Source organism: Leucoraja erinacea, chromosome 23 (genome assembly GCF_028641065.1).
Source record: "Leucoraja erinacea ecotype New England chromosome 23, Leri_hhj_1, whole genome shotgun sequence".
Classification (NCBI taxonomy): domain Eukaryota; kingdom Metazoa; phylum Chordata; class Chondrichthyes; order Rajiformes; family Rajidae; genus Leucoraja; species Leucoraja erinaceus.
Genome location: NC_073399.1, coordinates 332,228 through 357,500, shown reverse-complemented (window position 1 = coordinate 357,500; position 25,273 = coordinate 332,228). Strand labels below are relative to the sequence as shown.

General features: G+C 44.7%; 1 protein-coding gene across 1 annotated transcript in view; it reads right to left on the bottom strand.

Moving 5' to 3' along the window:
- LOC129708077 (ubiquitin carboxyl-terminal hydrolase 43-like) overlaps positions 1-25,273 on the bottom strand; it is a 285,523-nt gene that overhangs the window by 197,928 nt on the left and 62,322 nt on the right. The window contains exon 3 of the mRNA XM_055653607.1: positions 5,301-5,386. Within this exon, the coding sequence (XP_055509582.1) occupies positions 5,301-5,386 (86 nt within the window). The remainder of the gene's footprint in view (positions 1-5,300; positions 5,387-25,273) is intronic.

The following is a 25,273-nucleotide window of genomic DNA, read 5'->3' as shown; positions in this document are numbered from 1 at the left end:
GCTGTAGTCACCACGGCAAAATCAATCATCTTTCTTTAAACCTTCCCTGCAGGATGTCTTGCAAACATTGTTTGCTGACAGCCATTTGGAGGTCAAAAGAAAGCATTGAAGAAAGCATTGATCTGATCATGGAGGCCATTCAGCCCATCATGTCTACATCATTCAATCATGCCTGATCTATCATTCCCTCTCATCCCCATTCTCCTGCCATCTCTGCATAATCACTGACACCTGTACCAATCAAGAATGGTTTTGGCCTGAAACATTCCCTTCTCTCCATAGATGCTGCCTCACCTGCTGAGTTTCTCCAGCATTTTTGTCTACCTAAGAATCTTTTAATCTTTGCTTTAAAAACACTGACTTCGCCTTCGCAGATGAATTCCCCAGATTCACCACCATCTGACTAAAGAAATTCCTCCTCATCTCCTTTCTAAAAGGTACGTTCTGAAGATGTGCCCTCTGGTCCTAGACTCTCCCACTAGTGGAAACATCCTCTCCACACCCACTCAATCCAGGCCTTTCACTATGCGGTAAGTTTCAATGAGGTTCTTCCCTTCATCCTTCTAATCTACAGTGAGGAGAGGCCCAGTACCTTCACTGCCAGTGGATTGCCAGGGATTAGATGACCTTGGCAAACCAATAAATAGTACCCTTAAAGCCCTTAGCCTGACAGTATGTGGTTTAATGGTCATTCTCAATGGTACATTATTGTCTCAAGTACCGAGACACAATGAAATCCCTTTCTTGCATACAGTTCAGTAAAAATCTTGAGGTGGAAACAAGGAACTGCAGGGGTTGGTTTACAAAAAAAGACACAATGTGCTGAAGTAACCGATTGGGTCCGGCAGCATGTCTGGAGAACATGGATAGATGACATTTGTGACCTAGGTGACATTGGACAATATCCCTCTTCACACGTAACTCTTACTATATACAGGCACGAGATCCCGCTGAGCCACAACCACATCCCAGCAACAGGCCTGGTTCACCTGCCACGGAACCAGGAACCAGCACCGGAGAGGAAAGCTGGATCACCTGGCCCCTGCTTGACCCGGAGTCCAGAGGTCCCGAGAGGATTGGGGAGGGAGTCAGCGATGGTGACAGGCACTAGAACAAAGTGCCAGTGAGAAAACCGGGGTGAGTCTTACCTTCTGCGTCATCAAGATCAGCTGCAGGAGGCACAACGGCTGATGGTGGGCGGGCGAGGAGAGGGACGATGGTTCGTGGGATGATCCAGGTAGAGGCGATGGCTGCAACAAGCCTTTATGGCCCGCTTTAACTAGGACTTTGAAAATGGCACCAAAACTTGGTGACTCTTGCACATGCACTCAGTGGGCTGTTTCTACACATTGTGTACTAAATCTGGGATTGTGGTGATAATTTACTGAACAGCAAATTGAATGGTACATGTAATAAAGGACCATTGAACCATTCATACTTAAGCACCAGTGTGTAAGAAAAGTAAATTACACTGAGGCTGCATTTCTGGCACCATCCTGTAGCATTCAAGTTCAAGTTATAATGGCCATAAAGGCCCATTGTCCGAGCCACACTGGGTTGCAGTTGCAGGGATCACAACCAGTAATAGGTTAAAAGTCGTGCATGGTGTTACTCCGTCTCTGCTTGCTGATTTATTGCTTGTTATGAGTTTTGTTCCCTCCACTTGCACAATTGCCCTTGGCTCTACACTCACGGGGCATTAAAAAGTTGCAGATGATCCCCGGAGAGCAATAAGCAATTCCTCTCAATGTTTGAAAACAATTCCGTTTTGTTGTCCATTTAACTCGTGGAGTCAAAGTGGCGTCAGCGAATTGCAGGCACAAGGAACTGCAGTTGCTGGTTTTGTACCAAAGAAAGACACATGTGCTGGAGTAACTCAGTGGGTCATGCAGTATGTCTGGAGAACATGGATAGGTGACGGTTTGGTTCGGGGCCCTTCTTCCTTTGGCTACAACAAAATGTAGACAAAGTAACTGCAGGTGCTGGAATCTAGAGTAAAACACAAAGTGCTGGAGGAACTCAGGTCAGGCAGAATCTTTTGAAGGAATGGACAGGCGCAGATTTGGGTCGGGGCTTTTCTCTGAAGTAATTATTCGGCTATGTTCTGATTTGGGACCAATCTTCAGACTGATTGGTGTCTGAAGGAAGATCCTGACTCAAAATCCATTCAGAGATAGACAGAAAATGCCAGTGTACCTCCGCGGGTCAGGCAGCATCTCTGGCGAAAAGGGTTAGGTGACATTACGGGTTGAGACCCTTCTTCAGACTGAGAGTTAGGGGATAGGGAATCTAGAAATATGAAATGGCCCAGTGTTGGCATGGTGGAGATGTTAATGAAGGGATGATATTAACAGGATGACTACAGTGGAGGAGGGATGGAGAGAGAGGGAATGCAAACGTTACAATATCTACTTCCTCCACAGATGCTGTGTGTGGGGTCTCGACCCGAAACATCACCCATTCCTTCTATCCAGACATACTGCCTGTGCCACCGAGTTACTCCAGCATTTTGTGTCTACCCTCCATAGATGCTGCCTGACCCATTGAGTTGCACAGCACCTTGGAACCATGAGGCAGAGATGGGGGAGTTGCCACAGTACCTTTCTTGGGCAGAGGTCGAGTAATGCTGACCAAAATGCAGGCTTATTTGCTTAAGATAACTCACCAGAGGCTTGCTCCTTTCTATCAGGGGATTCTATCAACGCTGAGGTTTGTTTGACAAGTTTACTGCACCCAGGGGCATGAGCGGGCTAAACACACTGAGGGGGGAGGGAGAGGGGGGGAGAGGGAGGGGGGGGGAGGGGGAGAGGGGGAGGGGGAGGGGGAGGGAGAGGGAGGGGGAGAGAGGTGGGGAGGGGGGGAAAGGGGGAGAGAGAGGGGAGGGGGAGAGAGGGGGGGGGGAGGGGAGGGAGGGGGAGGGAGAGGGAAGGGGGGGAGGAGAAGGGAGGAGAGGGGGAGGGGGGGGGGGGAGGGGGGAGGGAGGGGGGGAGAGAGGGAGAGGGAGGGGGGGAGGGAGGGAGGGAGAGGGAGAGGGGGAGAGGGAGAGGGGGGAGAGGGAGAGGGAGAGGGGGAGGGGGAGGGGGGGAGGGAGGGGGGGAGAGGGGGAGAGGGAGGGAGAGGGAGGAGGACAGAAGCATCAGGCAGGCCAGCGTTAGTGTCGTGGGGCTAATACTCCACTGTCCTCCATCTCAGCTCAGCCACGGTGAATTTACTTTGCCTTTTGCAGTTATTTGTAATATAAAAATACTGAGTTAACACAGTGGGAGCCTTTGGATGTGACACAGCACAGGGATTTGTACACCATAGACTCACTCACTCTGCTGGAACGAGCAGTCCTTTGCCCCTATTGTGCATCTGATGGCAGATAATTAGATGTGCAGAAAATCAACGACACATTGCTCTGCACGTGCCGTTTGACCCAATGTCATTGTATGTCATCATTCAACAACACGGATACAAGATTTCCTGTAACTCCTGCATTCCTCCCCCACCCCACCTCCACCCTAGACACTGTTCACACCCTGTCATTAGTACATCTTCCCCAGCCAACAATGAGACATTATGGACTCCACCCTTCCTGAGGTCATCTGTTGCCAGACCTTGTTTTTGTTTTGTTTAGAGATACAGTGCGGAAACAGGTCCTTCGGCCCACTGAGTCTGTGCCGACCAGCGATCCCCACACATTAACACTATCCTACACACACTATGGACAATTTACACATACACCAAGCCAATTAATCTACAAACCTGTACGTCTTTGGAGTGTGGAAGGAAACCGAAGATCTTGGAGAAAACCCACGCAGTCATGGGGAGAACGTGCAAACTCCGTACAGACAGCACCCGTAGTCGGGATCGAACCCAGGTCTCTGGCATTGCAAGCGCTGTAAGGCAGCGACTCTACCGCTGCGCCACCGTTTTGTTCTGGCCTTCTCTATCTTGCAGCCTGAAGAAGGGTTCAGACCCGAAACGTCACCTATTCCTTTTTCTCCAGAGATGCTGCCTGACCCAAATGCTGTGTTATTCCAGCATACTGTGTCTCTCTTAAGCATCCATTGGAGGGAATGGACAGGCAATATTTGTGTCTAAAGAAGGGTCCTAACACAATACATTGTCTGTCCATTCTGCCTGACCCATTGAGTCCCTCCAGCACTGCAGCATCTTATATATTCTGGATGTAGCACGTTCCACACTATTCATTCTTAGGTCCCTCAATGGGTGGTTGCTAAAGAAGTAGATAGACAAGTTCTGAACGACACTGTTGGAGGACTGGCGTTAAAAGCAGCAAAAGCTTTTCACTGCCAATAAACTAAACTTACAGGCAACAAATGATAGCTATCAAACTATATCAGGTCAAGGATCTATAAACTTGTCTTCATCGACTGGACGGAAGTAAAACCGGATACATATACTATCACATACTGTATGAAGAAAGGCCTCTACCCGAAACGTCACCTATTCCTTCTCTCCAGAGATGCTGCCTGTTCCGCTGTTACTGCAGCATTTTGTATCTATCTTCAGTGTAAACCAGCATCTGCAGTTCCTTCCTGCACACACACTAGATGTCTGGAAAAGTCCCTAATTTGCCACATTCGTAACGTGATGAATGAAAACTGTAACTCCACGAGAAGCAACAAGTGCTGTGACTTAAAACTAAAACGGAGACGCTACTTACACTGTATCCTGCCTTTAGTCTTTAATGACACAGGGTGGAAACAAGCCCTTCAGTCCACTGAGTCCACACTGAGCAGCGATCACCCTCTACACTAGCACTATCCTACACACTAGGGATAACTTACAATGACAGAAGCCATATTAACCTATAACGTATAAGTATTTGTGTGGGAGGAAACTGGAGCACCCGCAAGAAAGCCACACAGTCACAGGGAGAGCGTACTAACTCTGTTCAGCCAGTACCTGTAGTCAGGATCGAACCTGAGTCTCTGATGCTGTGAGGCAGCAACTCTATCACTGTGCTACTGTGCCATCCTTCACTCCTGAGAGATCAAACTCTTCAATAATTTATAGCCTACTCTCCAAGTTTTGCCATGGCCCCTAATGAATTCCAGGCACACATAAAACCCTAGCATTTATTTACTGTGAAACATTATTTATTGCAAACCTTTCAGAATCCAAGACAGGGATCCTGTATCCCGGACTTCAATGGCGGCTGGATTAGCATGGGGTTATCTCTAAATCCCTGCTGATAAACCATCCATTGTGTTTCAGGGATTCAGGAATAAAATCCTGCACTCTATTCTCTATTAAATCCTTTTTCTGAGGTAGAGGATTAATTAAGTTACCTGTACTGTGCTTGGAAAAGTTCTTGAACAAAACTCTGAATTCCAGGCTGTTGGGAGCCTCGTGTAGAATTTTCATCAACGGGAGACTGCAACAAAAAGATAAAAATAAGTGTTAAAAAAATACTTCCAGATTATTCAATGATGATGTGATGTTGATCTTTGCCTTACCGGGGTAGATAAAGTTTTACGGAATTCCGAACTTAAATTGTGGCAGATGGAATACTATTGAAAATGTGGGCAGTTTATATGCACACTCCTCATTCTTTATTCTTTATGAAGATTCAGAATACTGAAACTAAATAAGCATACCAGCCTACCCGAGGTAAAGGTTTACGTGTCATTTGGAGACACAAGAAACTGCAGATGCTGGAACCTTGAGCAAAACACAAAGTGCTGGAGGAACTCAGTCTGAAGAAGGGTCTCAACCCAAAACATCATCTGTCCATTCCCTCCACAGATGCTGCCTGACCTACTGAGTTCCTCCAGCACTTTGTTTTTTGCTAAAGATTTCATTATGAAACTCAGACAATTACTGAATGCACACAGACCAATGCAAGACTAATCTTATCACATAAGATAGACACAAAAAGCTGGAGTAACTCAGCGGGTCAGATAGCATCTCTGGAGAGAAGGAATGGGGACGTTTCGGGTCATTACCCTTCTTCAGACCACGGGGCTGGACACGAAACGTCACCTCTTCCGTTGACCTGCTGAGTTACTCCCGTTTTTTGTGTCCAGTTTAAACCAGCATCTGCAGTTACTTCCTACATAATCTTATCACATGTGCCTCATTACCCTCTGTTGACACATCCTTGAAAGTATAAAGTAAACTTCAAGACCCCACTAGAGCCACAGATAAATGGCAGGAAACCGAAGTAACCAAACATTATAAAACAATTAAGTAGTGGGATTCCCAGGGCCGGAGTTGGGTAATGGAGGATCACAGTGATCAGGGTGACAAAGTGCAAGGAATGCATGCATCTACGCCAGATATACATTCCCTTATGAAAGGATAATTGAGAGGGTGGATTAATTTGTTTCATACAGACAGGAAGAATCATTAATCCTTGACATAGGGCATATAAATAAACATTATAAACATCATAGAAAGATAGGTCAGAAAGAAACTGGGTGAATATGTTGAGAAGATCCACTAATGTAACATTGCCTAAACTTCTCTGACAAGCATTGCAATGGCATTATACTTCCAACTGAAGTTTTATTTATTAAAGTCACAATAACCAATCTGCATTTCTCATTAAAAAATTATGGTTCTATGAGAGGACAAAATCTTGCACATGAAATAAATTTGCCACGATAAATCAGTCTCCCTCTGTACTTGGTCAACACCTCAATTTAAGGCCTGTTATACTGTTGCAAGCGTAACCTTAGCTTATTGAATTGCATTTATTTTTGTAAGATTTATAATAATGCTGTAAGATATATATGATAATACAATGTATACTTTCAAGTTGACATGGACATTCCTGTAACATTATTTGGATTAATATATAGAGAAGTATTATTGTTGTTATAGTTATTGCTATACGACTACTAATTGTATTAATGTTGTTATATATGATTTTTCTGAGTCATTAATTTTAGTTCCAAATGGTAAGTGTTGTATTAATTTGTTTTTAATTTTAGAGACACAACATGGAAGCAGCCCCCCCTCAGCCCATTGGGTCCAAGTCAACTATCAATCGCACGTTTACACGAGTCCTATCTTATCCCACTTTAATTTGGTTATTAATTTATAGATATTTTTGTTATTTTCTTTATCCATGTGTGTACGGGTTCGTTAAGCAGCTGCTTGTTAAGCAAGAATTTCATTGTTCTGTTGTTGTTACATGACACTTAAATGCACTTGACTCCCTTGATGTTTTTGAGTAACGACGCATCCCCTTCATTGTTTAAACTATGCATAATGATATTATGAATTAGCTGTTCAGATTCACTATTGCCTCTGACTGTATATTTCCAAGACAATGATTTCTCCACATCAATCTTTTTGAATAACAATATTTACAAAATGAGATTCCGAGAAGACAAACAAAGATAAGATTTACACCTTTGCCTTGAAGTTAATTCCTGTTTATGTTTACACACCGTGTGTTGGTGGGAGTGCTTGCCACACTCAGTCCAATGAAGGTTTGCTGAAGTCCATTTCGGCTGTGGCACAGCAGAGTTGCTGCCTTACAGCGCCAGAGACCCGGGTTCCATCTGGACTACGGGACTTGTCTGTACAGAGTTAGTACATTTTTACTGTGCCTGTGTGGGTTTCCGCCCATATTCTAACGACCTACATGTTTGTTGGGTAACTGATGTTGGTAAAATTGTAAATTGTCCCTAGTGTGTAGAATAGTGCTAGTGTATGGGGCGTTCGCAAGATAGCACGGACTTGGTGGGCCAAAGGGTCTGTTTCCGCACTGTATCTTTAAAGTCTAAAGGCAGGGTGCAAAGCATTGTTGTTGCTACCAGTAAGGATCAATTTTTAAAGCATAGGTTGGTTTTAGAGTAGGGATTCCCAACCTTTTTCATCCCGTTTACCCCTGGCAACTTTAATAACATATAACAATGTTATTTCACTTATTTATGAACTAATGATGAACAGATACCGTATACCAGAACCAAACACAGTCAGTCCATGAGAACAAATATGTACAAATCCAGAATCAACACATTTACCCCCTGGTTCTGTCTGACATTATCATGACACATTAATCACAATTAGTTGACCTTTCCCTAAATGTTCATCAAGATTTAATTTCCCTAGCTCCCAGATAGAATGGAATCCCTAAGCATACCAGCATAAAATGCGCACAAAACCATTGCATGTCTTAGATAACGCAGGAGAAACTAACATACGAATGTTTATCTAACACGCTTTATGGGCTGGCATATTCTTTTACAAATAAAAAATCTAAAACCTAAACCCGCAACGTCACCCATTCCTTCTCTTCAGAGATGCTGCCTGTCCCGCTGAGTTACGCCAGCATTTGGTGTCTATCTTCAGTTGTAAAACACCATCTGCAGTTCCTTCCTACACATCAAATATAAACTGTCTTATTTACAACTGAAAACACTTCTGCTTCAAGCAGAATAACCAACTCCTGGGCTATGTAGCACCATTGGCACTGGTGGTAGGTAAACATCATTGCCCTCCATAATCTTCCACTCAGGTTGCACTTGGTCAGGTTGACCCATTCTGTCCTTCCATAGAACTTGTCTGTTTTGTAATCAAAACGCAAGGTACTGCAGATGCTTGTTTACAAAAAAGACACAAAGTGCAGGAGTAATTCAGTGGGTCAGGCAGCATCCCTGGAGGGCAGTTATAGATGACATTTCTGAAGGGAGTTTTCCACCCAAAAAGTAAACTATCTCAAAAGTCGTCTTTGAGACATTTGACTTTAGACTTTAGAGATATAGCATGGAAACAGGCCCTTCGGCCCACTGACCCTGCGCTGACCAGCGATCACCCCGTCCACTAGCACTACCCTACACACTAGGGGCAATTTACAATTTATAGAAGCCAATTAACCTACAAACAAACCTGTATATCTTTGGAGTATGGGAGGAAACCAGAGCACCCGGAGAAAACCCACATGGTCACAGGGAAAGCGTTTAAACTTCATAGAGACAGTACCCATAGTCAGGATTGAACCAACTGCTATAGATGCACCGTAGAAAGCATTTTATCAGGATGGTTTGGGAACAGCTCCATCCATGACTGTAATAAATTGCAGAGAATTGTGGACGCAGCCCAGACCATCACATAAACAAACCTCCCTTCCATTGACTCTATCTACACTTCATGCTGCCTCGGCAAGGCCACCAGCATAATCAAGGATGAGTCTCACCCTAGTCACTCCCTCTTCTCCCCACTCTCATCAGGCAAGAGATGCAGAAATGTAAAATAGCACACCTCCACATTCAGGGACAGTTTCTTCCCAACTAGAGAGCGGTCTTGAGCTACTATCTATCTTACTGAGGACCCTCACACTATCTTTAATCGGACTTTACTGGAGTTTATTTTGCACAAAAAACGTTATTCCCTTTATCCTGTATCTGTACACTGTGGACGTTTTGATTGTAATTATGCTGGAGAAACTCAGCGGGTGAGGCAGCATCTATGGAGGGAAGGAAAACCCTTCAGGGTTTCGGTCCGAAACGTTGCCTATTTCCTTCGCTCCATAGATACTGCCTCGCCCGCTGAGTTTCTCCAGCATTTTTGTCTACCTTCGATTTTTCAGCATCTGCAGTTCCTTCTTAAACATTGATTGTAATCATGTAGTCTTTCCGCTGACTGGTTAGCAACAACTGTATCTCAGCACACGTGACAATAAACAAAACGATAAAAGTCGATGATGTGAAATGAACAGAGAGGAAAGGCAGAGGTTTTGCAAGATTCTGAAGCTGGTGAAAGGTTCCAGTGAGAGTTGGATGCAGGATGGAGAATAGTGGGAGAGGTGGCAGAATGGATAACATTTAAAGCATGGGTAAGGACTTTTTTAATCTTTAATGCATCAGGCTGAAGAATAGAGTTCTTACGATTTGCCCTCCATAGAGACTGGCTTTCCAGTTTATATTTTCCAAACCACACAAGAGCTTGTGAAAGCAATTATTCTCAGGCAAGCAAATTATGCATGGCTTTTGTGGGAACAATTCAGATGTCATCAGCGCCCTAGTGGTCTATTGTAACTTAGAGTGAATGGAATGAAATGCATGAGAAATGTCACCAGCTAACTACTTGGATACACTGTCATTGTTATGGAAAACATTGCATTTTCCAGCTCTTCACATTTGAAAAGGTTATCTTTTTACAACTTTCCCCTGCAGCTTCCTAGAATGAAACCAATGATACACAAAGCTATATTTAGATTGTCAGGCAACTCCCTGAGGCTTTGGGGGGGGGGGGGGGGGGGGGGGGGGGGGGGGGGAGAGTCTCTATTTCTCATCCATTGTAAATTCAAAGTTTCCTCAAGTATTCAGAAGATCTTCAAAGTCAGAGATTTAATTTAAATAAATACTTTCATTCACTGAACATCATTTACTGATAAGGAAATCTTCACAAAGATCATCTTCTGGAGAACAGAAATATCTATTTAAAGGTAGACACAAAATGCTGGAGTAACTCAGCGAGACAGGCAGCATCTCAGACGTTTCGGGTCGAGACCGTCCTTCAGACTGATTAGTCTGAAGAAGGGTCTCGACCCGAAACATTACCCATTCCTTCTCTCCAGAGATGCTGCCTGTCCCGCTGAGTTACTCCAGCATTTTGTGTCTATCTTCAATTTAAACCAGCATCTGCAGTTCCTTCGTGCACAGAAATGTCTATTTGGTCTTTCCAAAAGCTTCAGTGAATATTCACCAGGCACACTTCCTGTTGCATGTATTACCAAAACCACAATACATATTATCAGCCAACAGTCTGCTATCCCAACTTCATACAATCTACATCTAGACTACTGCAAACAACCCCCCCTCCCAACTTGGAAAATGGTAAATATCAAGTTTCTTTCAAAGAAAAAAATTTTCCAAGTCTGTACCAGTTCACATAAAAAATATGAAGAAACTGGGCAGGAAAATAGTGTTGAGATAGATGACGAACCAAAGAGGAAAGCCAACAAACCTTTCATGGAGTCATGGTGTAATGGAGCGAAGAAAGGGGCCATTCTACCCAACTTCCCCACACCAACCAACATGTCCCATCTACACTTGTTCCAGCTGCCAGCACTTAGCCCATATCCGTCTAAACCATGTACCTGTCCAAATGTTTCTTAAACATTGCGATACTACCTGCCTCAACTACCTCCTTCGGTCTGAAGAAGGGTTTCGGCCCGAAACGTCACCTATTTCCTTCGCTCCATAGATGCTGCTGCACCCGCTGTGTTTCTCCAGCATTTTTGTGTACCTACCTCCTCCGGCAGCTCGTTCCATACACCCACCTGTGTGAAAAAGTTACCTCTCAGGTTCCTATTAAATCTTTCACCACTCACCTTAAACATATGTCCTCTGGTTTTTGATTCCACTACTCTGGGCAAGAGGCTCTGTGCGTCTACCAGATCTAATCCTCTCATGATTTCCTACACTATGAAGAACACCCTTCATCTTGCTGCGCTTCAAGGAATAGAGTCCTAGCCTGTTTAACCTATTCCAGTAGCTTAGGCCCTCGTGTCCTAGGAACATCCTCATAAATCTTCTCTACATATAGAATAGAACAGGGGGAGCCGTTGAGTATGTGGGGGGGGGGCGGCCAGAACCTCAGCTTCAGCGACGGAACAGCGCTGAAGCACCATCGCGGAGCGGGCTATGCCTTACCGGGGATCGCCGTGTGGTAAGCTCCACAGTGCTGAGACCGCCAACACCAACACTGCGGAGCTGTGGTCGCAGAGCGTCCAGCCATGGGCGGCGCTGACTTTCAAACACCGCGGAGCCTGGGATCTCTCACCAAGATCGCCAGTATCGGAGCTCCAACCAGCGCGGCCTGTGGAATTCGGGAGCCGCAGTCTCCGGGGAGGAAGCGGCCGTTCTACAGACTCCAAGCCGCTGAAGTGTGTTCTCCCGACGCCGGAACTCCATCATCCGGCGGGAGGGTCTGTAACATCGGCCGCCGTTGCGGTGACTGCAGAGGCCTCAAATAGGCCCCGACCTCGGGTGAACACAGAGGAAGAGGAATGAACATTTTAGTGCCTTCCCTCGCAGTGGAAAATGTTGATTCTGCCGTGGGGGGAACGTTCATGTTGGATTCTATAGCGTGTTGTGTCTTTTCTTCTTGTTTGTTTTGTATGGGTGTGTGGAAAAATAATTTCTTCTAATAAAAGCATGTTCTATGTTGTAGAAAAATGGCTGCTGGAAGTGAGAGTGAATGCTGGCGTGACTAGTTGCCGCTGGCGTGACTAGCTGCCACTGCTCACTTTACGAATTATGTACAGGTGCACAACTTTTTATCCGACGATCCAAATAACGAAAAGCTCCGAATAGCGGCCATTTTTTCGGTCCTTGAAGAAAGGTCCTTGAAAACGTTCACCGAGGGCGGCCCGCAGAGGTGACAGCGGAACCTCCGGTCGGTCCTCGAAGAAAGGGGAACTAAATCCCCATTCATAAAAGAGAAGGTGAGAGTATATTGCGCGGGAGGGTTAATAATTGACAATATGCTGCTACCTGCCCGCTGAGTTAAAAAGTTCCCACGGTAGACACAATACACAGTGTATCGTGAATCTTGCGTGGGAACTTTTTAACTCAGCGTGCAGGCAGCAGCAAATTGTCGCTCCCTTCAGTTTCACCCCACCTACACCCCTCTGCTTCCCGGCCATGTGTGTGACCCCTTCCCTCACCTCTCCAGCTCCCCGCGCATTGCACCGGCGCGGGGGCTTTGCACTGTCTTCACGTCGGCGATTCTAGCAGCGCAGTGCAGTCACCGGAGACGTCAGGACCAACGGAACACCGACCCCCAGGCCCACCGCAAGCACGGAGATCCCAGAGACCCACAGCCAGCAGCAGCCCAGCCCCGTTCCAACTCCAGAGGAAAACTGCAAACTGGCCGGAGACATCAGGACCACCAGAAGCCGCTCCCCGATGGCCCGCTACGGCGACAAGTGGCAGTTCGCCCATAGCCCAAGCTGCGCCCTCTCATCGGGACACCGACCCCCAGGCCCACTGCAAGCACGGAGATCCCAGATCAGCAACTCCAGCCCAGCCCCGTTCCAACTCCAGAGGAACACGCTCCCCGTATGGGCAGAAGCTGATGGTGTGCAAGGGACGTCTTGTTCTTGGGGTCGCGCAGCTCGGGCTGTGGGCGAACTGCCACTTGTCGCCGTAGCGGCCCATCGGGGAGCGGATTCCTCTGGAGTTGGAGGGGGAGGGGGGTATTGTGCTGTTTGATCGCCCCCTACTATCCCAGGGACAGGGAGACAGGACGTTCACCGAGGGCGGCCCGCAGAGGTGACAGCGGAACCTCCGGTCGGTCCTCGAAGAAAGGGGAACTAAATCCCCATTCATAAAAGAGAAGGTGAGAGTATATTGCGCGGGAGGGTTAATAATTGACAATATGTTGCTACCTGCCCGCTGAGTTAAAAAGTTCCCACGGTAGACACGATACACAGTGTATCGTGAGTCTTGCGTGGGAACTTTTAAACTCAGCGTGCAGGCAGCAGCAGATTGTCGCTCCCTTCAATTTCACCCCACCCACACCCCTCTGCTTCCCGGCCATGTGTGTGACCCCTTCCCTCCCCTCTCCAGCTCCCCGCTCATTGCACCGGCGCGGGGGCTTTGTACTGTCTTGACGACGGCGATGGCTGCAGGTCAGTGCAGTCACCGGAGACGTCAGGACCAATTGGACGTCGACCACCAGGCCCACCGCAAGCACAGAGATCCCAGAGACCCACAGCCAGCAGCAGCCCAGCCCAGCCCTGCTACAACTTCTTCTGCTGGGATCAAGGCACAAACTCGCGACCTTGCGGATATGAGCCGAGCACTCTACCACTGAACCAGCCATTAAAATCTACGCAAAAAAATTTCCATTCCGAAGACCGACAAATTCTGAATTACGAAAGGTGTCTGGTCCCAAGGCTTTCGGATAAAAGGTTGTGCACCTGTATATATATATATTTGTGATTTGCTTGTTTTAATCTGTAAGGTGGCCTTGAGGGTCCTGAAAGGCGCCCGTAAATAAAATGCATTATTATTATTATTATTATTACAACCTTTCAAGCTTGAAGCATCAACAGGTCAGTGGTGGAGAGAGTCTACAACTTCAAGTGGCTGGGCGTGCATATCACTGAAGATCTATCCTGGACCCAGCACATTGATTCAATCAGAAAAACAGCTCATCAACACCTCCCCTTCCCATGAAGAATGAGGAGATTTGGAATGTTGACAAATGTTCCCTTCAACCTGTATAACGCCAGAGCTCTCGATTTGAACCAGTCCACGGGTGCTGTCTGTATCGAGTTTGCACTTTCTCCCTGTGACCGTGTGGATTCCTGAGAAGATTTATGTTCTGCATTCCTCCCCGCTTTCCAAAGACGTACAGGTTTGTAGGCTAATTGGCTTCTGTAAATTGTCCCTGGTGAGTAGGATAGAACTAATGTACGTGATCATTGGTCAACGCTGACTCGGTGGGCAGAAGGGCCTGTTTCCGTGCTGAATCTCCAAAGTCTAAAGTCATATAGTCATACGGCACAGAAACAGACCCTTTGGCCCAACATGCCCATAACGACCAAGATACCAGATAATCTGAAGGAGGGTTTCAACCCAAAATGCCACCTATTCCTTTTCTCCAGAGATGCTGCATGATGCGCTGAGTTACTCCAGCTTTGTATCTATCTACGGCCAAGATGACCCATCTAAGCTGGTCCTATTTGCCAGGCAGTGTCCACCACTTTTTGTCCTGTCTTATTCTGATCCATGGGGTATCTTCAAGCAGATCTTGGTGGAAGATGTACACCATTAATCCATGTCAGGTTTGGTCTGATGACTGAGCAATTTATGAATTACAAGCATAAGGACTGAATGGGTTAGTGAATAATAAGAGGCGTAATAAAAATAGATAATGCTGGATAAACTCAGCAGGGTTCCAGATTTCCAGCATCTGCTGCTGTATTTGTTTTGATTTTTAATGATCAAGACATGTTGGTTGGAAGGACCATTTCATGTGATGCTCAGAATTAGCATTGGAAATAGATTCCAGCTTAATTGCTGGATCTTATGTCTGAGAAAGACAAACAGGGTTTCAGATGGGAATTAAAAAGTCTTCAGAACATAAAAGAGAATCAGGAAAGAAAGCAAAAACTATAAAAGTCACAATTACAGATCCACCGCCGATTTTCCGACAACTGGTGGTCTGGCACCTCTAATTCGGCAAAATGACGAGAGCACGCTTGGAACCCTCCTCGGAAGACACACGGAAAATGTGCGCCAAGGCTGGGTGAGATGGCCGATCTCGACCTCATCGGGACTTTCGTGGACGATCAGCTGGTCGAATTTTCCCCTTCAAGGCTCTGGAACTCTGACCTGACCAGTGGGGCAGGTCCATTCCAATATCCGACTTCCAAGACCCACTTTGGGGGCCGGTATCTGGGCCCCTGGGCTGCCGTGGTGGACCATCCTGGTACAGTTGGGATTCCTCTCGGAAGTCGTGACATCTATTGTTCCGGCAAAATGGATAATCCAGAAAGGCTCTGGAACCAAGGGTGAGGGAAAATCGGTGGTGGACCTGTACAACAGTCAAGAGGAGTGACATCACTAATGGTGATCAAGCTGAGGAACACGAAGGATGGAAGGGAACTATCCGCCAGCTTATGTTAAGACGTGAGAACTGGGATGTTTACAGTGAATCAAGTTACAAAAGATCTTATTTTTACATGGATTGGGTGAAACAGAACTGCTCAGGGAATTAAAAGCAACACGTTTCCAGAATGAACTCATTCAGAAGTACTGAACAATATATTTCAGAATCTATAGGGAATAGTCTACAAGATAAGAGACGGGTCATCGATGAGGTTAGTTGTCTGATGGAGAATCAAGAGATGCTGGAATCTCAAGCAGAACAACAAGTGTTGGTGGAACTCAGCGGGTCAAGCAGCATCTGTGGAGGGAGTGGAGTAGGGGGAAGGTGGAGTAGGGGGAAGGTGGAGGCAGAACAAAACCTGGCAAGTGATGGGTGCGTGCGAGTGAGGCAGATTGATAGGCAGATGGGTACTAGTTGGAACGGTGAGCAACCATCATGCAAGTTTATATGATTACAGGTTGAACTTAAGTTACCAGTAAATCAGCATCAGGGAATCTGCCAGAGTTAAGCTTACATTTCTTTCTGTATGTCAGCGGTAAGTGTGGGTGGCTTGAAATTGGCAGTAGGTTCTGGCAAAAATGTTTCAGGTCAAAGTCCTTTCATTAGAACTGTCATCTGCCTGAAAAATTGAATCTGACAGTGATAGCCGCAGCCAGCATTTTCAAAGGGAACTGCTAGCAATCAGCCTTTGACACAGGAGATTGCTTTTAAACCACTTTCCTCCCACCATTCAGTGACCCAAATGCTTCTTCCAGATGGAGCAGCAATTGATTCTCTTGGATTTTGTTGGATTTGTTGCACTTGTAGTCAGAGTTGATGTCATGGTCTTCTCCACATTGAAGAAACAAGGTACAGATTGGGCGACCCTTGGTGGAATGCTTCATCTGATCAGATAACCGCAAGGAAAGTGGCTATTCGGCCCATCTAGTCCATACTCCTTCACAGTGCAAAGCCACATCAAGGACATCTAGTCACTCCCTCTCTTCCCCTCTCCCATCAGGCAAGACATACACAAGTTTGAAAAACTCCAGATTCAGAGACAGTTTCTTCCCAGCTATGAAGCAAGTGAACCATCCTATCACCAAGTATAGAGCAGCCCTGATCTACCATCTACCTCACTGGAGACCCTTCGGACTAACTTCATTCAGACTTTATCTTGTACTAAACGTTATTCCCTTTGTCCTGTATCTGTACACTGTGGAAATTTGATTGTAATCATACAGTTTTTTCACTGACTGGATGGAACACAAAAAAAAAGCTTTTAACTGTGACAATAAAGTAAACTAAATAAATTAAACTATTTCCCTCTCTCACAGCGATGCATTCCTCCCACGCTTGCCCATGCATCTACACAAAGGAGTCATTTACAGTAGGCAATTACATTTTCAGCACATCCATAGGATACAAAAGGAAACTGGACCATGGGGGGAAACCCTTACAGATTCCTTTCTTATTAAAGATTACAAGCAACTGCAGTGCTTTGTACCTTAAGTTCTATCACCGATTATTATCTTTCACCTGCTTCTTCATTCATCTTCATAAAGTGCTGGAGGAACTCAGCGGGTTAGGCAGCATCTGTGGAGGGAATGGACAGAAGGCATTTCGGATCGGGACCCTTTATCTTCAGAATCCTTCTTCCAGCACTTTCTTCTGCTCAAATTTCCACCATTTGCAGTTTTCTTTGTGTCTGAAGAAGGGCCCCAACCTGAAACGTCATCTGTCCATTCCCTCCACAGATGTTGCCTGACCCGCTGAGTTTCTCCAGCACTGTTTTTTGCTCAAGATTCCAGCATCTCCAGTTTCTTGCATCTCCCTTCATCTTGTTTGCACCTGTCCAGATAAATCAGTTGCAATATCACGTCACCACCCAGCTTGCAGGCATTCTGTGTTCTCTTCATACTTGGCACAGTGGTGCAACAGGTAGAGTTCCTGTCCTGCAGCTTTACAGTTTCAAGTTCGATCCTGATGACGGTTCCTGTCTGTACAGGATTTGTACATTCTCCTAGTGACTGCGTGGGTTTTCTCTGAGCGCTCTGGTTTCTTCATTCATTCCAAAGATGTGCAGGTCTGTAGGTTAATTTGGCTTTGGTAAATTGTCCCTTGTGTGGAGGATAAAACTAGTATATGGGTGAACGCTGGTTGTGTGGGAGGAAACCAGAGGACCCAGAAAAAACCCACACAGTCACGGGGAGAACGTAGAAACTCTGTACGGACAGTACCCGTAGTCAGGATCAAAACCGGGTCTCTGGCGCTGTTAGGCAGCAAGTCTACCGCTGTGCCACTGTGTTGTCTTTGAATAAGGTTGGTCACACTGTGGGAATTCTCAATCACGCTGACATCACTCAATTTGAAACACCAAACTGCAGGAGATAAGAGGCCTGCAATTAGGATACACGGCTATCTATTCCAATTATTTACAAGATGCCTTATGTCTCAAATCCAATTTAGGAGCTACTAAATTGTTTACAATCAGAGCAAAGCCAGATGTACATAAAGGGCCGACATATCAGACTCATAACTGCAAAAGCTAATACAATGTTTTGACAGCAAATAGATTGATTTAGTTGATGAAAATGTCAAGTAAAGAAATCAGCTCTCTTATGCAGCCTGATCTAACGACCGTTCTTGTACATTGTTGAATCTAGAATGAAGCAGCAAATCTGACTTCCAAGTCACAATCACCAAAGGTAACATTTTTTATCTCAAGCCAGAGTAATCTCTTGATATTTATAAAATCTGCAGCCTTCATATTTGAGAATGTTAGGACATATATTCCTCTTAATATATCCTCTTCTCCCCCCCGCCTTTGAGCAAAAGATACAGACGCATGGAAGCACACACGAACAGTCTCAGGAACAGCTTCTTACTCTGTTAGTGGTCGACTGAACAGTCCTGCCATAAATTAAATCTTCCTGATCGTCAAATCTACCTCATCACAGACTGGACTGGACATTTTCTCTGTATTTGTTACACGACAATGTTGTTTAATAATCTGCATTCTGCATTGTATGTTTCTCTTTGCAACTGTTATATTTGTGTATGGCTTGATTTTACTCATATATTGATCTGCTTTAGTTGGACAACACGCAAACGCTTTTCACCGCTACTCGTTCACATAGAAATAATAAACCAATACCAATCACTCCCTTTCCCCTGACACAGTCTGGTCTCGACTCGAAACGTCACCCATTCCTTCTCCCCGTCTCGCTGAGTTACTCCAGCATTTTGTGTCTATCCACCAAGATGCAACTTCTTCTTTAGATAAGGTTGTGGGCTGTTCATGAATCAGGTGGCGGGGTAACTTCAGGTTTCTGTTCCTCCTGCCAAACAGTTATTGCAGATTCCACAAGAGCCATGTACAAAGGGGTTAGGAGGAGGAGGCAGGAGAATGGGGTTAGGAGGGAGAGAGATAGATCAGCCATGATTGAATGAATGTCAGGTTTCTGTTCCTCCTGCCAAACAGTTATTGCAGATTCCACAAGAGCCATGTACAAAGGGGTTAGGAGGAGGAGGCAGGAGAATGGGGTTAGGAGGGAGAGATAGATCAGCCATGATTGAATGGCAGAGTAGACTTGATGGGCCGAATGGCCTAATTCTGCCCTTATCACTTATGATCTTATGACTCTTATGCCCCTTTGCTGTCAAGAACCATTCCATGGATAATGCATTGCCCGATGCACAATGCAAGGACATGCAGACAGACTACAAAGTACACACCCGCACACCAAATGTTCTCCCTCCATTTGTGTAAATATTGTAATTAGCCACCATTTTCTTGTTACTGCTGCATTTTTAAAGATTTCTGAAACTCATTAGTTGCTTCTTGTTGTAAATCATAATTAAGTCAATGAAAAACTATAATTACAGACGAGTCCGTGTCGACTGATCACTGTTTGAATTCTGGCACTTGTAATTTGCAGAAGAAAGAAAGATTCCAATTAAACTCTGCACAAATTTCTATCAGTGTGATTACAACTCCTTAAAAAATGCTTCACTGAGCACTTCACCCACATTCTCAATAAGCTGAGCACAAAGAACGGGGTGCCTTTGATATTCCGCTGGTATCTATCTGTTTCAATGAGAGCACTGCACGCCTATACCAAGTTCTGTCTGGGTCAGTGCTCTTTCACTCACCAGACTTAGGAAGCTTTGTGCACAGAAAGGAACAAACTCGTCAAATTAATTCTTTACAATAGACTCACTTCCCAAGATTTCTGAAGCAGAAAAAGAGCCGAATTTTACCTTGACTATCATTGAACTCAAAATTCCCTTCATTTTCCCCTTGCCTATGGTCACGCAGGTGCAGGGGATGAATAGTAGCAGACTTCCGATTTTAAACAGGCTAAATAGTAGCTCGAAATACAATTGCCATTCATAAAGTGTACATGTTAATTATTCGTTGCTTTCAGTTCATGAGGTATATCTTGGGTGACGAATCTGTGGAATTCATTGCTGTCAGAAGGCTGTGGAGACCAAGTCAATGGATATTTTTAAGGTGGAGATTGACAGATTCTTGATTAGTATGGGGAGAAGGCAGGAGATTGGGGTTGAGAGGGAAAGATAGATCAACCATGATTGAATGGCGGAGTTGATTTGATGGGCCGAATGGCTTTATTTTCTCCTATAACTTATGTACTTACGAACTTCAGTGAGTTTTTCTCACCTCGGTCATTCCCTCCTCCCCACCTACTGTTGGGCAGAAGATACACAAGCTTGAAGGGCGCACCACCAGACTCAGGAATAGCTCCGTTATCAGAATTCTGAATAGTCCTTCCATAATCTCGTGTAGTGTCTGATTCACCAAACCCTCAATGCGGACATTGGACATTGGGTAATGTAATGCTGAGAATTGTTGACTGCACTTTGTGTCATTTCCATCCCTCTATCAACTGTACTTGAGTTTGAAAACAGAGAACTTTTTCTCCAGAGATGCTGCTTGACCCGCAGAGTTACTCCAGCACTTTGAATCTATCTTTGGTATAAACCAGCATCAAGTTCAGCACAGACATTGTGGGCCAAGACCCTGTTCCTGTGGTGTACTGTTTCATGTTCTCATACCAATTACTGAAAAATATGATGAGAAATTTCAAACCCTACTTCCATCTGGTATTCTGTTTTCCAATTAACTCTCTATTTCCTGAGTTCCATCATTGCCAGACTTTATACTCTGTCTATTCCACCATGTGTGAGGAATCCAGAGCACCCGGACAAAACTCACGCAGTTACAGGGAGAACACGCAAACTCCACGCTGACAGCACCCGAGTTCAGGATTGAACCTGGGTCGCAGGCATTGTGAGGCAGCAACTCCACTGGATGCACCACTGTGCCACCCCAAGTTTCTTCATGAAACCACCCCTGAAATTCACAGTTATTATACATTACACACAGATTAACATTTCTGACAGTGATTAAAGAACTCAGTAATTCCTTATGAAGCATTAAAGCATTACCACTTTATTCTATTTGTGAAAGTGGTAAGCTGTCTTCACTGGCAAATTCTTAAAGAAGAAAACTCCAGCTTAACAAATATAGCACCCGCTCAAAATTAATAATAGTTGTACAAATTAAATTGAATGTCAAAACAGATCAGAAAGATGCAACTAAAATATTCTCACAAATGTTATCGTAAGGCTCAATAGAGTTTACTAAAAATCATAATCTCATCATACTAATTTTAATAACAATGTTCATTCACAGTACCTTTCATGACAACTAATCACAAATATATGCAGAAATGAGAAGTCTGAAGAAGGATTTCGACCCATTCCTTTTCTCCAGAGATGCTGCCTGACCCGCTGAGTTACTCCAGCACTCTGTGAAACATCACCGATCCATGTTCTCCAGAGATGCTGCCTCACCCACTGACCCACTGAGTTACTCCAGCTTTTTGTGATTATCAATGGAAAAGATTGTTATAAATATTGAGAAATTTTCTTTTTAACTAAATGCAGACGTAGATGATCTGATTAAAGTTTTCCATCTGATATGAAATGAGTCTGGTTCACTGTTATTCCAGTACTTTGTGTATTAATCACTATTATAGCATCTACAGTTCCTTGTATCTAAATATTACTGCTCCACAGCAAAATCTCCGCAAAGTCTGCCTACTTTGAAGAATTTCCACTCCTCTCTCCGACAGGAGTTTAGAGTTATAGCGTGGAAACAAGGTAGGCCCTTTCAATCACCAAATCCACGCTGATCATCAATCACTTGAACACTAGTTCTATCCTACACACTGGGGACAATTTACAGAAGCCAATTAACCTACAAATCTGTACGTCTTTGGAATGTGGGAAAAAAACCGTAGCACCCGGGGAAAACCTACACGATCAAAAAGAGAAAGTACAAACTCCGTACATACAGCACCCGTAGTCATGATCAAACCTGGGCCTCTGGCGCCGTAAGGTAGCAACTCTACCACTGCGCCATCCCCTCTCTTGCTGCTCCCCCCTCTGTGACTGCTGCTGCTCTGCGACCATGTCAACATTTGCCAGGCTTTGCTCCACCCCAACCTCTCTTCCCCAGCTTTCTCCCCCCTATTACAATCCGACTGAAGAAGGGTCCTGACCCAAAACATCATCTATACATTCCCTACTTAGATGTTGTCTCTCCTGCTGAGTTACACCAGCACTTTGTGTTTTACTGGGGAATCGATCAAGTATTTTCATTATTTGTAGATCTCCCATGACTAGAGCATGCAAAGTCAGAATACATCCATTTTTGAGTTTGAGTTCAAGTTTAGTTTATTGCCACGTGTATCGAGGTACAGTGAAAAGCCAGTCAAGGAAAGACAATACACGATGACAATCGAGCCATTCACAATGCACAGATACATGATAAAGGGAATGTCGGAGTAGAGATTTAAAAGAGCGGAGCGATTGTAACACGTGATTGCAGATCTACTTCTGTGACTGGCCCACAAAGAGTCACCCACGGTGGGCACAGCCATCTTGGAGCTTATAATACTGAGAATGTTACCATTAAAAAGGCACACAATAGATCCGATGGGAAAATATGCTGCAGAAAATCGGCAGAACCTGTGACATTAAATGCATTTTTGGAGAAGATGCATTGCGCTGATATAAGTTTTAAGCCTTTGGCATTTGAATCCACCACTGGGGCTTAGAGTGTCACCTCCGATCAACTGGACTTTGATGCCTTGCATTCATTTTCCAGATATACTTTATTTACTTGTACACATGGAGAGCAGCACAGTCCCAATTACGGAAGTGTCAACTTTCATACAGATTTTTATCAATTAAAATCTTGCGCACTCTAATTCCTTATTACCAATCGCAATATGTTCAAAAAAAACATTAATATCCAATAAAAACTACATGCTACGCTATTCTCTATTTGTATTTAATCTTAGTAAAGATAACTCTCAAGTACCATGTGCTGCATAGTTATAGCTAGCTTTAGACAGACCCTACGACCCACCGAGTCCACACTGACCAAGTTCCACCCTGTACGCTAACACTATCCTACACAATAGGGACAATTTTACCGATGCCAATTCACCTACAAACCTGCACATCTTGTGGAAGGAAACCAGAGCACCCTGAGGAAACCCACACAGTCACGGAGAGAACGTACAAACTCCATACAGACGCACCAGTAGTTAGGATCGAACCCGTGTCTCTGGCACTGTAAGGCAGCAACTCTACCGCTGCGCCACTGTGCCATCTGGCTGTACGTCAAAGGATGCTTGTCCTACGGCTAAAAGGATGTCCAAAGGTCATTCTGCAGTACAGCTCTCTCAACATTTGTCACACTGAAGTTTTCACAAGAGCAGATAAAAAAAATAGTTCGTAAAGTACATGTAGTGTACCAGGATATAGTCCATTCCATATACTTCAAAAAGGGTTTACATTTATTGAATAAGGATCACACCCAAAAAGCAGATCTGTAAAAGGGTCCCGGCCTGAAACGTCACTTCAATGATGCTGTCAGTTGTGTGAAGTGCAAAAGCAGAGAGAAATTATTTTCTTACAAACAATCCTGTAGAGTATTGCCATACCTCAGAACTTAGCCATGTCCCAGCACTTTGTGCCTTTTATATTTACAGTGTTGAACTAGCAAATGATTTGAATTATGCATCATGAATTACAGGCCAAAAGACAAATTAACAAAATCCTCATTAAAGTGAGTTGACCAATCTTGTACTGAGCAGACTTTAGCCAAGATAATCCACATGTGAATTAATACGCTGCTTAATTAGCTGTGGCGAGCAGCAAATGTTTATGCAGGGCCCAACTTAGCGGTTTATTGTGGAGTTGTGTAATCACGTTGGAATACAGTGTGCTCTGTCTTTGGAACGTTCTCACATTCTTCATTGTATTCCCTGTTTGGTTCAGTGAGTCTGTAAACTCAGTCTGAAAACTTAAGCAGAATGCTGCTCTCCCTTCTGTTCCTGATGTCACCTCATTCATTCTCAAATAAAAAGAAAATCCCAACCTAAACTACATCTGCTATGATGATGCCAACTTACAAAGAAAATTATATAGCTAAAGATTTTCATACTGTCCCCTTTGGAGTGCTCAGTTCCACAAATATCTCCATTCAATCTGAAGTTTAAAAATCCAATTCGGATTTATTTAACTACAAGTTAAATAAAAGTGTGGCATGGTGGTGCAGCACCAGAGACTTGGATTTGATCCTGACTACAGGTGCTGTCTGTACGGAGTCTGTATGTTCTCCATTTGACCACGTGGATTTGCCTAGGGTGCTCCGGTTTCCTCCCACATTCCAGGTTTGTAGGTTTATTGGCTTCTGTAAATTGTCCCTAGTGTGCAGGATAGAACAAGAGTGAGGGGTGGTCAATGGTCAGAGTGGACTCGATGGTCCGAAGGGCCGAAGGGCCGGTTTCCATGCTGTATCTCTAAACTAAACTTCTCAGAAATATTCCAACAGTTTTTGCTCCCCCATTGATCAGACAAGTGGGTATTTGAATTGACTTCATCTGTCAGTGTTATTGCTTCCAGTAAAAAAAAATCATGATATCACTGAGGGGCAAAGATAAATATCTACAGAAGAATAATGAAGTGGGCTTCAAGCTGACAGCATCTACAACCTGTTCTCCTTATATTGATTCCGCCAAGAGGCAAGTTCAAACATTTTTAATGCCCAAAACAATCTTTCTTCCGAAGAGGCAAAGGGGGTTGCCGTTACAATATCAGTCCAAGTTTTACAGTGTGTCCCAATAGGGTGAGATTGATCATCTAGCTTTACCCTTGCATTCACACCAAGCCATTCCCCATTCAAATCAAATAGCAGAAACAATCTCCACCATTCATAAAATTCCTTTATTCACCACACGCACATTGTATTTCATAATACAGTGGCAGTCTTAGATGTACGGAACCATCTTGTCTTTCTTTGGTAAACCAGCATCTGCAGTTGCTTGCAACAACAGAGGACAAAGGTTTAAGGTGAGAGGAGAAAAACCTTTAATAGGAGCCTGAGGCGGCAACATTTGGGTATATGGAACAAGTTGCCAAAACAGGGGAGCTGAGATGGGTACATACAATATGTAAAAGCCACTTGGACAGCTACATGGATAGGATAGATATAGAGGGTTATGGGCCAAATGCTAGCAGATGGGACTAGTGTATATGGGGCATCTTGGTAGGGCTGAGGGGCCGGTTTCCACGCTGTATGACTCTACGACTCTAGCAGAGA